Genomic DNA, 14,716 nt, shown 5'->3' with positions numbered 1-14,716 from the left:
GCGCGCTTCCGGCGCCTCCTGATGACGTTGAGCGCGGCCCGCGGGCGTCGCGCGTCGCCAGACTCGTCTAGCTGAAAGGTGGCCCGCCTCGGAGCCTGGGCCTCGCCTTCCGCCTCCTGCCCGTCGCCCCCGTTCTGCTCCCGGGCGCCCGGGGCTGCGGGCCGCCGCTCGTTGTCTGGGCCGCGGCCCTCCATGGAGCTCTCCCGGCGGGGAAATGACCGACCACGAGAACAATAACAGCATCTCCCGGAACCCCTTCAGCGCCCTCTTCAGCTCCGTGGCCGATGCGCGGCACTTCGCCGAGATCCAGAAGCAGCCGCTGCCGCCGCCCCCCTCCGCGGGTGAGCCCGCCCGCCCGCCCGGCCCCCTCCCGCTGCCCCCGCCTTCGCCTCCTGAGCCTGCCGGTGTCGCTGCCCGCGACGTCATCGTTATTTCCCGGTGGTTCGTCCAGAACCCCTCGGCCCACCCGCCTGCAGCTTTGGACAATTGAGTTGGCATGTTGGCAGTTAGCAACAGCATTGAAAAAGAAATGCAGGCACTTAGATTGATGGGAAGGGGGTGAATTAGACTAGCATCAGCTGGCAGGTATTAAAATCCTGAGAGCCAACTTTTTACTAGTTTATTTCCAGAGTCTCAGATGGCAAATCAATAAAAGAGCAGAATGGCTGGGCAAGAGCAGGGGTTTAGGTGGCCTCTCCACGCTTTGCTTTTTAGAAGTCCGGACAGTCTCTCGGGATTCTCAGGAGATGAAAGTCCTTGTGCATAGGCTGCGTTTTTTTCCATGGGATGCAACTGTGTTTCTGGTGCTGTGGGAGCCCAGAGGAGAGAGGCCCAGGCCTTAGAGAGAGCCTGCTCAGGTGGCAGTGGGGGTGGGGGGGCAATCGGGGCCCAGGTACGCTGCTTATTGACTAGTTCTGCTTCTCTAGTAGAGGAAACCTCTGCCAGCCAAGATGATTCCGACAACAGTGTGTCTGAGAGTCTGGATGATTGCGACTACTCTGTGGCTGAGATCAGTCGCTCCTTTCGCTCCCAGCAGGAGCTCTGCGAGCAGCTCAACATCAATCACATGATCCAGAGAATCTTCCTCATCACGTTGGATAACAGTGAGTTTGGAGGCATAAATGTCCAGAATCCAGGCTGGGTTGAAGGTGGAGGGGAGTCACCACATGGCAGTTTTTGATCCTTGAATGCAAATTTAGGCTCCTCTCCTGGAGAACAATTGTTGATCTTATTTATTCATTCATTCAATTCGTTCGTTCGACTTCTATGCCGCCCAGTCCTGTCAGACTGAGGGCGGCTTACAAATAATATAAAAAAGTACAGTTAACAATAAAAAGAAGTCAAGTAAAAATTAAAACAATAACCCCAGTTAAAACTCACAATTCAGCAATCCAATCAAAACATACATATCATTCAATACAATTTGGCCATGAAAGACGTACAATTCATGGCCCCCAGGCAAAGCCAGGTCTTCATAGCCTTTTGGAAGGCCAGCAGGGTGGGAGCAGTATGGATATCGGGGGACAGAGTTGGTTCCATAGAGCTGGGGCAGCCACAGAGAAGGCCTTCCCCCACGGCCCCGCCAGCCTGCATTGCTTAGTCAATGGGACCCGGAGGAGGCCAACTCTGTGTGTTCTTATAGGTCTCTGAGAGATAAGTGGCAAGAGGTAGTCCCATAAATAGTCTGGCCCCGAGCTATATAGGGCTTTATAGATAATAGCCAACACCTTGACATGTGACCAGAGACCAATCGGTAGCCAGTGCAGCTCGTGGAGCATAGGTGTTATACGAGTGTACCGAGGTGCACCCATGACAGTTTGCGTGGCAGCATTCTGGACTATTTGTAGTCTCCGAACACTCTTCAAGGGTAGCCCCAGGTAGAGCGTGTTGCAATAGTCAAGACGGGAGGTGCTGGGGGCCTGAGTGACTGTGCGTAAAGCCTCCTGATCTAGAAAGGGCCCCAACTGGTGCACCAGGCGAACCAGGGCACAGGTCCCCCTGGCCACAGCTGAGAGGTGGTGATCCCGGCTCAACTGTGGATCCAGGAGGACTCCCAAATTGCGGACCTTATCTGAGGGGATCAAAGTACCCCTCTCCCTCAGGACGATGGACGGACAGTTAGAATGGTCCTTAGGAGGAAATGCCCACAGCAACTTGGCCTTGTCTGGGTTGGCTCCCATCCAGACCCTTACAGCTTCAAGGCATCGGCACAATACTTCCACCGCTTCACTGAATTGGCAATGGGTGAAGATGTATAACTGGGTATCATCATACAACCTCTGCTGATTTGCCAGAAAAACCTGCGTAAACATTCTCCTGGCAAAAAGAAATATGTCTATAGAATGGAAACCTTCTCTATTGTACAAGCAGTTAAGGGGACCTCCTATTGGATGCAAGGTGACATTTTCTGTATCTTTATGGGTTGGTCAGCATGTTGCGGGTGTGACATACTTTACCCAACCTGAAAATTATAAACATTGGCCTGGTGGAATTTGTTGCAACCATGCTGCGTCGTCCTCCTGCTGCCATTGACTGTTATACTGTAGCAGCGTACGGTTTGGCATTTCATTGATCCTAGAGACTGCTGTCCTTTAGGCCACAAAAAACAAACCATGCCAGCCTCAATTTGGGTCGTCTGGGAGTTTATTTATTAGATTTGTATGCTGCCCCTCCAAAGACTCGGAGCGGGAGAGCAATGTCTTGAGGAAGGCCTTGTCTTAACACCTGCCAACACGACAGCAAGCGTTGCTGGTGGGAGAGAGAGGAATGGTTCCGCACATGTGGGATGATGTTTGGGGGATTTCCCCACTGCTGCTTTGCTGATTCCCCTCCCCCCCCTTGTAGGTGACCCCAACCTGAAGAGTGGGAATGGGATTCCTGCACGCTGCGTGTACCTGGAGGAAATGGCTGCAGACCTTGAGGATCAGGACTGGCTGGACATGGACAATGTGGAACAGGTCTCTGCACGCAAGCGTCCGATGGGGCCAGACTGGAGGCCTGCTGGAGAAGGCTAGTCTTGGTCATCAGGCCAACGGTCCCCTGTGCCTAGGGCCAGGAAAAGAGGCTCTCCCAAGCCAGGATGGCCTTTGATTGCTCGTTGGTGGTGACACTTGCTTGAACAAGTCAATTTGTCAACCGTTGAGTTCTAGGATTGTCTGCTTCTTACCTGTGCTAATCAGCCGGTTTTGAAGAAGCATGTGAAACGCCTGGCTATTTATGCATAATGTTACTCTGTTAGAAATTGGATGTGAATGATATCTAGGCTCTTTCTCCAGATACCGAGGGGGGCCAACTCTATTCTGCTTTGATATGTCTCCCCAGGCCCTTTTCACCCGGCTGCTGCTCCCAGAACCTGGCCATCACTTGATCCACATGACTTCAACCGGCGTACAGAACCTCTCAGCAGACAGGGATGCAGGAGAGGGGCACCTCCTGCGATACCTCTTTGCCTGTTTCCAGAGGGCAAAGGAGGAGGTGGGTCAAGCACCCATGTCATCACACCAAGCCCCTTGCTGGCCTGGACAGAAGGAGCTGGAGGTCAGCGGTTCTCTCTGTTCTTCTAGATCACCAAGGTGCCCGAGAACTTGTTGCCTTTTGCAGTGCGTTGCAGAAATCTGACTGTGTCCAATACCCACACCCTCTTCCTCACGCCAGAGATCTACGTCAACCAGAATGTCTACGAGCAGTTGGTGGACTTGATGCTGGAATCCTTGAGAGGAGCCCGTGAGTTGGCAGATGTCCCAGGATAACCCAGTGGGATCTCCAGACATATCCTTTTTAAAATACTCGTCCTTTCTCTCCCCCGTAGACTTTGAAGACGTAACAGAGTTTCTGGAAGAGGTCATCAAGAGCCTCACGGTGGACGAGGAAGTGAGGACTTTTGCAGAGGTTATGGTCCCTGTCTTCGACACCCTCTCGGGACGAATTCGGGAGCTGCACCTTTGCCAGATCCTGTTGTACTCTTACCTGGACATTCTCCTGTATTTCACTAAGCAAAAGGATATTGCCAAAGTGAGTCCTTGGTTGTCTCATTCACCCCCCAGGTGGCCAGAATTCCTTGCTGCCTTCACCCTTTCACCTGGGAGAAACACCACTTTCCTTTAACTCACACCTTGTTTGTGCGTGTGAGTGCGCGCCCGCGTTTGGGTGGTGAAGTTTGGAAATGTTTTCAAAGCAAAAACAAGAGTCTCGTTGCCTTTTGAGAAGGGGGGGAGGGGAAGGCATTCTGGGGTCTGTTTCTGTTTGTTCAGGTTTTTGTTGAGTACATTCAGCCGAAAGACCCCTCCAACGGACAACTCTACCAGAAAACACTGCTGGGAACCATCCTGAACACCTCGTGTCTCCTGAAGACGCCGGGGGTGGTGGAAAGCCACGGCTACTTTCTGAACCCCTCTCGGTCCAGTCCTCAAGAGATCAAGGTGCAAGAATCCAACATCCACCAGGTGTAGTTTTCTGTTCCATTCCTGCTTGGCTTGTGCATCAAGATTGTGTGTTGAGAAGTGGAAAAACGGCACTCTTTGGTCTACTGTGTTGCTTTGTGCGTGCTGTCCTAGTGTGATTGGTCCTGGGATTGGAATGCAGTATTGCAGGCTAATTTGGTGACTGCCGATTGCCAGTAGTTTGGCAGCTCGAGTCTCACTGGCTCAACGTTGACTCAGCCCCCAGATTGTTGTGGGGCACAATGCTCACTTTGTAAACCGCTCAGGGGGCCGGAAAGCACGGAGTATATAAGTGCTGTCGGTACGACCAGGCAGATCTGCGGTTGCCAGTGAACGTGGTGCCGACTGCCTTCTGGGTAGATCATTTAGGGCTGCTGGGGGTGTCCGGGTGGGGAGGAAATTAAAATCCGGAAAGTGCCGAAAATGACCTGGTTGTTAAGTGAACCTGCTTGCCAGAAGGTCACAAAAGGGAGTCGCATGACCCCGGGACACCACAGCCGCCATCTGTCCATGCCAGTAGCCAAGCGCCTGGATTTTGGGGCTGTGGGGAAGCTGCCGCTTGTTTGTTTGATTCGACTTGTGTGCCACCCAACCCCGAAGGACCCAGGTCAGCTTGCAACTATATAAAAAGATACAAATAAATGCCATGGTCTTCTCGAGTGAAAAAAGTCCATAAGCCATTTTTTTCCAACGCCATGGTAACTTTGAATGGTCACTAAATGGTTGTAAGTCGAGGACCAGCTGCCCGTGTCTGAGATGATCCCAGGCTCAGGGAGCGTGTGTGTGTGTGTGTCCGTTGGCGTTAAGGCCTCTGCCCTCCCACCCACAGTTCATGGCCGAGTTCCATGAGAAGATTCATCAGATGCTGAAGAACCTGCTGCAGCTGTCGCCCCAGACAAAACATAAGACCCTGGCCTGGCTTGGGAACTGTCTTCATGCCAATGCCGGGCGCACCAAAATCTGGGCCAACCAGATGCCAGAGATCTTCTTCCAGATGTATGCCTCGGACGCCTTCTTCCTGAACTTGGGGGCTGCCCTCCTCAGGCTCTGCCAGCCCTTCTGTAAGCCCCGCGGCCACAGGCTCCTGACATTTGACCCAACATACTGCGCTGTGAAGGAACTGAATGAGGAAGAGCAGAAAGTGAAGAACGTGCACCTGAAAGGTGAGTCCCGCTCCCAGGAGCAGGAGAGGCAGGTGTTGCTAACCAGGGCAGAGCAGGGCTTCCGTTGGCTGGAGCTTTCACTGGTCAGTGTTGATGGGGCTCTTCCTTTCCTTTCAGGCTTGGAAAGAGAGACTTGCTTGATCCCAGCTGGAACTGAGCAGGAGCCAAAATTTGCCGACAGCTATAACCTGGTGACGGAGAACTTGGTATTGACTCAGTACGCCCTCCACTTAGGATTCCACAGGTACACCGAAGGCCGATAACGTTCAGGTTTTGGCACAAGGGGGCTCAAAATCTTAACAAACCTTAGTGGCCTTTTGGGAGGTCACTGGGGCTCCTGCTTACATCATAGCACCCAGATGTAGGTATAGTCCTCGCTTAACAGCCACACCTGGGCTTGTTGATTGTATGTTTCATGATCTATGACTTCACACTGACAGCTTACGCACCAGAGAAAAATTCCTTACGTGTCCAGTCACACTTGGCCAATGAAGAATATTTCTATCCCTATTCCTAAGTAGCTGTTAAGGAACTGGTCATTAAACAAGGACTAAATATAGGCCAGTTTATTATAGGCCGGTTGGCGTTTGCACGTGGAGAAGAATGTTTTCTTGGTCTACTGGAGGATATGAATAGAATTAAAGTGAATTTTGATTTCTTCCAACTTTTCTTGTTATGAAAGCAGCTCTCCTGTGCCTGCTTTTGCCCAGCCAATCTCAGCACCCAACGCTGGCCTCTCTGCTTTCCCCTGTCCATTATAGCCTCCCCACTTGTGCCTTTTTTTGATGGTAGTGCCACTTCTGATTTTTAGTATCTTTTCCTGTTTCTCGTCCAGGTTGCATGACCAGATGATCAAACTCAACCAAAGCCTACATCGGCTGCAGGTGGCCTGGCGGGAGGCACAGCAGAGCTCCAGCCCCTCAGCGGACAACCTGCGGGAGCAGTTCGAGCGCCTCATGACCATCTACCTTTCCACCAAAGCAGCCACGACGGAGCCTCAGATGCTGAAGAACTGCCTCAACATGCAGGTGTCCGTGGCTGTTCTCCTGGTCCAGCTGGCCATCGGAAACCAAGGGACTGAGCTGATGGACTTGGCCTTCCCTCTGCCAGAAGTGAAGGGGAGCACGCTGGCCTATGTCCCAGGTGACCGGCAAGACATTTAGCCTTTAGAGGTGGGCTTGAGCAGGGCCAGCTGCAGGGCCTGATGCTTTGCAAGGCTCAAGACACCGGACAGGACTCTGTAGCCTTGGTATTGGCTCATGCCTGGCTGGTTTGTGACACCACCCTTAGTTGAAGTAGAATTGTGAAAGGGGCCACCCATAGGCAGCCCTTCCCTTGCTAGAGGAACACGCCTGCGCACAAGTATATGTTGTTAAAAGTAATTTTCCTTTTGGAAATTTCAGCTAGTAGCATTTATCTCAAGGGAACACTGGCTCTGGGCCCTTGACAATTGCGTTTGGCTTGGTTTCCTCTTAGATGTCAATATCGTAAACCCTTTCCTGCTTCCCCGGAGATTTGCAATGCCCGTAATGCCGCCTTGGTGGTCACTAACAGGGAAGGAGCAAGCACGGGGCTGGGCAGCTGGGCTCACCTGGGTCTTTGCACTTGCAGAATTCTTTGCTGACAACTTAGGTGATTTCTTCATTTTCCTGCGACGTTTTGCTGATGATCTCCTGGAACCTTCAGCCGACTCCCTGGAGCATGTGCTTCACTTTGTGACCGTTTTCACAGGGGATGTGTACAGGTAAAAGCTTTTTCTCACAGCTGGAGAGGTGTGGATCTGGGCCCCTGTTTGCCATTGAACAGCAGTCCATCCTTAGGAAGGGAAAAGGTGACCGTGATAAACTCATAAACTTTAGATTGGGTGCAGATTCAAGGGGGTATTTTGAATCTTCAAACAAATAAATTTGGTTGGCTTGGTTTTGACCGCTCAGTTCCTTGAAAACCTCGGCCCACGTGTGTGAGAGTGGAGCCGTATAACAGGAATCACGGCAACATTGAGGTGGGGTGGGAAGCAGTTGTTACCCCCTGTGACGACAACCCATTGCGAGCAATCTAACACTGACCTGTGGGGAGGACACTGTCAGCAGGACAATTCGAGGAGTGGGAGGCAGGAGCTTGAGATAATTTTGGGGAAAGTGAAGATTTGGAGGTTCCCCCTCACTCCTCTGGGCAGGATGAAGAACCCACATTTGAGAGCCAAACTGGCTGAGGTGCTGGAGGCTGTGATGCCCCACCTGGACCCGAGCCAGACGCCTCTCGTCTCAAGCGTCTTCCATCGCAAGAGAGTCTTCTGCTCCTACCAGCACGCTGCCCACCTGGCCGAGGCACTAATTAAGGTTTTTGTGGACATTGAGTTTACAGGTAAGGGGGAGGGCTGGGGGTGGGTGTCTCATCCCCTCGATTTCTGCCGCAGAGGGCAGTCCCTCGAACGGAGGACCACGAATCTTGGCGAATCCGCTTGGCTGGATCTGGATCTCCCCTGCTGCCCTCTGTGGGGGGGGTGGGGGAGGGAAGAGGTGACCCTCCTCTCGTCACCCTGGGGGCTTTTGGGACATGCAAGGAGGAGCCCCATAGAATAAGGCCTTGCTCCGTCCTCCGGTACCTCCAGACTCTGAAATCATTACGGGCCTTCTCCTGTGCAGGGGACCCCCATCAATTTGAGCAGAAGTTTAACTACCGCAGGCCCATGTACCCCATCCTCCGGTATATGTGGGGCACTGATTCCTACCGCGCAAGCATAAAGGTGAGGACCGGAGGTTTGCAAATGATAAGGGCCGGGGGGAGAGTGGCGTTTTAACACCCCCCTGCCCTCCATCTCTTTGCGCTGTGCAGGCGCTGGCTGACTATGCCTCCGAGAACCTTGAAGCCATGGCCCCCCCCCTCTTCTTGCGCTTTCTGAACCTGCTCATGAATGATGCCGTTTTCTTGTTGGATGAAGCAATACAGGTAAATCGTTATTTGAGGGGTGGGGGTAGAAAGTGGCTAGATATTGTGACCGTCAAACTCTGTAAAACTCTTTTGTGTGTTGGTGTTTGTGTGTGTGTGTGAGTGAGAGAGAATGAAAGGGTTGCCAATTTTGATGGCCTTTAATGCAGCCCAGAGGCAGTTGAGAAGGGGAGAAACTGTGTGGCAGCAGCTCCCAGGGGCCTTGGTGAACTGCTGCCCCTTCCCCAGCTGAGGAGAGGAGAGGAAGGCTTCCCTTGCAGAGCGGCTCCCACCCAAAGGGTTTTCCTGAGAGGTTGTTAGGCCTGGAGCCTTTGCACTTGGAGTCTGGCCCTCCACTCCCCCCACCCTTGCAAGGTCCATTCTCTCTGCTCCAAGACTACAGGGATGGAGCTGCCACGACACCTCCGTCTCTCGCCCACTAAGCTTTCATCCCGGAAACAAGACCCAATCGGTTCAGTTCCCGTCCCCCCAGTTCTGTGTGTTTTGTGGAGTTTTAATGTAGCGGTGAAGGTGTTGCCGCCTACCTCAGTTCCAGAAGCTCACTGGTGGGTGAATTGGAGCTGGTCACTCTGCCTCAGTCCAACTCTACCCTTTGTTCCTGGGTGAATCTGGGAAGGCGAAAGGAACTCCCGGAAACGGCTGCGTGAGCACGAGTGGCCTGCGAGGTCCTCTGCCTTCCCTGACGCCCACTTCCAATGTCTCTGCAGTACCTGAGCAAGATCAAGGTCCAGCAAATAGAGAAGGACCAGGGCGAGTGGGACGGACTGCCTGCAGAAGTGCGGCGGGAGAAAGAAGCCAGCCTGCAGATGTTTGGCCAGTTGGCTCGCTTCCACAACATCATGTCCAACGAGACCATCGGGACCTTGGCCTTCCTGACCTCAGGTAATGCCCCCCCCAGGTCCTTCCCCCTGGCGTGGGACGCTGGCGGGAGCTGCTGACCGAGCCTCCTTCCCGTTGCAGACATCAAGTCCCTCTTTGTGCACCCTTTCCTGGCGGAACGCATCATCTCCATGCTCAACTACTTCCTGCAGCACCTGGTAGGGCCCAAAATGGGGGCCTTGAAGGTCAAGGACTTCAGTGAATTTGACTTCAAGCCCCAACAACTGGTTTCTGACATTTGTACCATATACCTAAACCTGGGGTAAGTGGCCTGCTGGGGAGGGAATGCCCACCAGAGCGCTTCTTGGGAAGAGGGCCAGAGGGTCCTCCAGGGTTTTAGTGGGTGTTGAAATGTCCCCTGGGGAAGAGCAGCCGGAAACCCACCTGATCAGACTCAGGGTTTAACCCTTCAAAGCCAGTGGACAACCATTGGAGACCATCTCATTGTCCATAGCAGCCCATCCCAGTCCTCCAGATTCTGCCAGGACACGAGACCCACCCTTCGTGCCATGCTCTCTAGAGTGTGACGAGTGCGAGAGGAGGCGGGGGAATCTTGAGTACACTGCACAGAAAGAGCCGGGGTGGCGCAGCAGGTAGAGTGCTGTACTGCAGGCCACAGAAGCTGACTGTAGATCTGAAGGTCAGCGGTTCAAATCTCACCACCGGCTCAAGGTTGACTCAGCCTTCCATCCTTCCGAGGTGGGTCAAATGAGGACCCGGACTGTGGGGGCAATAGCCTTGCTCTGTTAAAAAGTGCTATTGCTTTAACATGTTGTAAGCCGCCCTGAGTCTAAGGAGAAGGGCAGCATAAAAATTGAATAAATAAATAAATTCTTAGGGGCAAAGGGGCGAGGTGGGGGGGGGGGTGAACTTCCATTGCTTTTCCATGTGGATGCAGCTGCAAGAGGAGTGGGGCTGTGCCGTGCCCTTGACCCAAAGCCATGCCCTTCATCTCGGCTGCCACCCACAGGAGGGAGGCGTGGGCTTCCTGTCCTGGGCCAGGAGTTTGCACAGTGGGCCACGTTTTGTGCTTGCCCCCCCTGCCCAGGAAACTATGGAACTGTGGCTGGGCTGCTGGCTCGCGCATAAAGCAGATTGCCAAAACACAAAAGCTGTGTCCACAGAACGTGATAAGCCCAAGCAAATCATCTTGTAATTTAACCTGACGGTCAGTAGATGCAGCATGCCAATACAAATGGCTGGGCTCTTTGCATTGGCATGTTGTATCCAACCATCAGGTTAAATTACAAGATGATTTGCTTGGGCGTAACAAAGGGGTCACGTAGACTCAGATATTCCGTGTGGTAAGGGGGGGAGGTGCCAATTTTGTTTGGTCCAGGTGTTGGTGAAAGATAAGGGAACAGCTGTGGAGCATGTCCAGGCAGACCAGATTGGGGTGAGGTCACATTGCACCTCAGGGACCAGAAAGATGCTCCCCACCCAGAGATCTTACGAAAAAAGGTCCCTTCTGAACAGGATAAACTACAGTGCAAATCGGCTGGAGCTGTTCCCCATCGTGCTCTACGTGCCCATACATTGCAGGTGGGACGGGTCTGAACAGGGCTTTGATCTCGCCTAATCAAAGGCTGTGCAAACGCAAGAAGGGAGCCGGGGGGGGGGGAGGAAAAAGCCCCAGCCCCCACCTGTGGCCCTCTGCTCTGTTTCAGTGAGGAAGCGAACTTTTGTGCCACAGTGCCTAAGGACGGGCGATCCTATTCCCCAACCCTCTTTGCCCAGACGGTCCGAGTGTTGAAGAAGATTAATAAGCCTGGCAACATGATTGTAGCATTTAGCAACTTGGCAGAGCAAATTAAGGTGAGAAAGCTGTCAATCTTCCCTTCCCAAAAACCTGCCTCTCTTATATGTTGAAAACCTTCGGTGCATCCTGTGTTTGTACTGACCAACGTCTGCTTTAATCTCCTGGGAACAGAACTTTGTCTTTCAATGCTCTTACAATGGCTGCAGGATGTTTGGACGTCTGAGTTGATGAGGACGTACGTTCCTCTCTCTAGCTGAGAACAGTTCATTCCAATGTGGTGTGAATGCAGTCAAATTTCCAAGGTTCAGCAAGGCACAAAAAACCCAGCTCTGTGTTACTTGTGCTTCCATGAGATCAAGAACCAATGCTCTCTTTTGGTTTCCAGGGCAAAGGTGACCCCTCGGAATCACAGGTCACTGTTTTTCCAGCAGTCCTGGCTCCTATAGATTCTGGGCTTTGCCTTGAGTTTGTTGACAGAGGAATTGAACCCTGCAGTGCAGCCGACCAATGGCCCCTCGGCTGATTTCGGCATTTGTGTCTTTAGTCTCTAGCAGATCGCCAGCAGCAGGAAGAGGAGACCTATGTGGATGCCTGTGATGAATTCCTGGACCCCATCATGAGCACTTTAATGACAGACCCAGTGCTGCTGCCCTCCTCCCGGGTCACAGTGGACAGGGCAACAATCGCTAGGCACCTCTTGAGGTATTGAGAAGGCAGAAAGGCCGGAGGGAGTGGGATTCTGTCTCCTTTCCTTCTAGGGAAGAATGGACCTGTTCTAGATTTGGACACGGTCACTCATTTCGTTGTAGGGTGCCAATGGTCCTTGCCCCCACTGGCCAGTTTCACCCTTTCATCCCCCTAGCGGCTGGGCGTAAGGCATAACGTATCAACCACGAGATATATCCTTTTGGGCCAGCCAGGAGGCTTGGGGCTTGCAGCTCAGCTCTGCACTGGGTGGCCTCCTTTCTCCAAGGCTGGTCCCAGTTGCTGTTGATACGGGAGGGACCCAGCCCCAACGGTTCTCTCATGGGCTCGGTACCCTCTCCACTGCGGCTTAATACTGCTGGGTGGTGAGATCATCTACCATCATGGGTGGAGGCATGCTAGTGGTAGTCAACCTTTGTCCGCCTGGTGACCCAGGTGATTCTGTCGCCACCCTCACAGTGCCAGGAGACTAGAGACCTGGGCGAGGGACAACAGAACGGACAACGGAGTGGCTTGGGTGCGTGGGGCTTCCAGGTTGGGGGCTGTGAGATCTTGGTTCTGGAAAGGGTGGCATCATTTCGCTCAGATCCAGTTCGCTACTTAGGAGTTCTTATGAGACTGGTGACCCCTGCTCAAAGAGCAGCTGACCAGCTACTGGTGGGAGAGGCTTGGCATAGCTTCTGTTGGTGCATCAGCTGCGGCCTCCCTGGAGAAGGCCTCCCTGCCCTCAGTGACTCAGACCCTACTGCCAGGTGTTGGTGATGACCTTTAAAGCCCTCCTGACATAGACCCATGATAACTGTCTCATCCTGCTAGGGCAGGCCCACCCCACTCGTGTGGCAGAGAAGGCCCACCACGGAGCCTGTCGGCCAAGGAACTCCAGAGAGGGGTTAGATTAGATTTATTGGATTTATATGCCGCCCCTCTCCGCAGACTCGGGGCGGCTCACAACAATGGTGAAGAACAGTACATAGTAACAAATCTAATATTTAAAAATCTAGATTACAGTTTTAGATTAAAAAATCCAAAAAAGGAACTCCAATATATAAAAAACAACACACAATCGAATCATACACAAAAACTACATGGGCAAGGGGGAGATGTTTCAATTCCCCCATGCCTGAGGGCAGAGGTGAGTTTTAAGAGGTTTACGAAAGGCAAGGAGGGTGGGGGCAATCCTGATCTCTGGGGGGAGCTGGTTCGGAGCCACCACAGAGAAGGCTCTTCCCCTGGGTCCCGTCAAGAGGACATTGTTTAGTCGACAAGACCCGGAGAAGGCCAACTCTGTGGGACCTAACCGGTCGCTGGGATTCGTGCGGCAGAAGGCGGTCTTGCAGATATCCTGGTCCGATGCCATGAAAGGCTTTATAGGTCATAACCAACACTTTGAATTGTGACCGGAAACTGATCGGCAGCCAATGCAGACTGCGGAGTGTTGGAGTAACATGGGCATATTTGGGAAAAACCACGATTGCTCTCGCAGCTGCATTCTGCAGGAGTCCAGGAGAAGGGCCTTGTCTGCCCTAGTGCCCCCAAGGTTGGGTGAGGGTTTGCTTCCTCCTTCCTGCCTCCAAGAGCCTGAACAGAATAGAATTACTGATTGGCCAAGTGTGATTGGGCACACAAGGAATTTGTCTTGGTGCCTATGCTCTCAGCGTACATAAAGGAAAATATGCATTGGTCAAGAATCATCAGGTACAACACTTAATGATCTGGCTCTGCAAATGGGCCTGGAGACCCAATGGGGGGAGAACCACACTGGAGGTGGGTATGAGACTAAGAGCATCCCCTGCTGTAGGTTCTTCTTTATTTTCATGATTACTATGGGTACACTTGTTTTGTAATTTTGCATTTTACTGGGTCTATTCCCACTGCTACCAGAAACCACTCAGAGCGGTTGGACAGGCACGTTGGGTGGGTGAGAAGAGTTGAGCTCTGTGGTCAGACTAAAAGCAGCCCTGGCAATCTTGGCTAGAAGGTGGAAAGCGCTTTCTCCTTGTTGCAGGGGAAAGGCTGGATTTTGTGTGTGTGTGTGTAACTTTAAAATGTATAAGGAGGCTCGTGTCTTCTACTGAGCCTGGTGGCCTCCTCTGATGATGATGATGATTCCTGTCACCCCCCCCCCCTTTCTTTCTGCAGCGACCAGACGGATCCTTTCAACCGCAGCCCCCTCACCATGGACCAGATCAAGGCAAACGCTGAGCTGAAGGAGCGGATCCAGCAGTGGCTGGCGGACAGGAAGAAACCAAAGGGGCCCTGACTCTGCCCGGAGGCCCCTGCGGCCCCAGCTGCCCGCCCCCCCATGCTCTCCCTAGGGACGAGGACTGGGCTCTCCTGCACTTTCTCTGCGGCTCCTATTTAAGGCCTCCCCCTCCCCCAGTTTAGTTTCCCTCTTTTGCTCTTCGGGAAGGACCCCCCGCGGGCTTCCCGGGCCCGATCCCCAGCTGGACTTTCCCTCTCGCGTTTCAGAAGAAGAGCCGCATTTCCTTCACCGGGGCAGCCAGCAGATTCCTGGCTCGCTGGCCGAAGAGGAGCGGGCGGCGTCTGTAAGAACCGCGGGAGGGACCGGGCCCCGCCGCCGCCTGCATGACGCGCGTGCGCGTGGCCTCCGCCCCCTGCAGAACAATAAACGTATTGGCTGCCCCCCCACGATGGTCTCCTCTTCATTGCTCGCGGGGGGAGGGCGGAAGGAGAGGGCTCCGCTTCCGGGAGGTTCCAGGCCGACCCCCTCCTACAGGAAGGCGAGCCAACTGGCTTCGAGCAGGCCTGGCCCGCGCAGCCTCGGAAGGCAGAGAGAGGAGGAGCCTTCTCCGCGGAAGACG

At 53.3% G+C, this 14,716-nt stretch overlaps 1 protein-coding gene across 4 annotated transcripts; it reads left to right on the top strand.

Annotated features, from left to right (window-relative positions):
* The first annotated feature begins 20 nt into the window (after positions 1-20).
* On the top strand, positions 21-14,543 carry UBE4A (ubiquitination factor E4A). 4 transcript variants are annotated; one of them, XM_070765723.1, is made up of 20 exons: positions 40-341; positions 930-1,103; positions 2,845-2,957; positions 3,322-3,474; positions 3,564-3,723; positions 3,809-4,011; positions 4,251-4,442; positions 5,269-5,602; positions 5,720-5,846; positions 6,438-6,745; positions 7,214-7,346; positions 7,779-7,966; positions 8,248-8,348; positions 8,438-8,551; positions 9,259-9,433; positions 9,512-9,692; positions 10,907-10,972; positions 11,098-11,245; positions 11,734-11,891; positions 14,034-14,543. In XM_070765723.1, exons 1-20 carry the CDS (start codon positions 215-217, stop codon positions 14,152-14,154), a joined length of 3,276 nt encoding a protein of 1,091 aa, XP_070621824.1. In that variant the 5' UTR covers positions 40-214; the 3' UTR covers positions 14,155-14,543. The 4 variants fall into 4 exon arrangements, with proteins under 4 accessions (XP_070621827.1, XP_070621825.1, XP_070621824.1 ...); XM_070765727.1 differs by having other exon boundaries at positions 50-341; positions 927-1,103; XM_070765726.1 differs by lacking the exon at positions 10,907-10,972 and having other exon boundaries at positions 21-341.
* Positions 14,544-14,716: the final 173 nt, after the last annotated feature.

Source organism: Erythrolamprus reginae, chromosome 12, assembly GCF_031021105.1.
Source record: "Erythrolamprus reginae isolate rEryReg1 chromosome 12, rEryReg1.hap1, whole genome shotgun sequence".
Lineage (NCBI taxonomy): Eukaryota > Metazoa > Chordata > Lepidosauria > Squamata > Dipsadidae > Erythrolamprus > Erythrolamprus reginae.
Note: the sequence above shows the minus strand (reverse complement) of the source record. Positions and strands in the feature narration are given on the sequence as shown.

Coding starts and splice junctions, on each gene's coding strand:
- UBE4A (XM_070765727.1), top strand. CDS start 215: ATGACCGACCACGAGAACAATAACAGCATCTCCCGGAACCCCTTCAGC. Junction 4,012..4,250: donor AGCAAAAGGATATTGCCAAA/GTGAGTCCTTGG, acceptor CTGTTTGTTCAG/GTTTTTGTTGAGTACATTCA. Junction 4,443..5,268: donor AAGAATCCAACATCCACCAG/GTGTAGTTTTCT, acceptor TCCCACCCACAG/TTCATGGCCGAGTTCCATGA.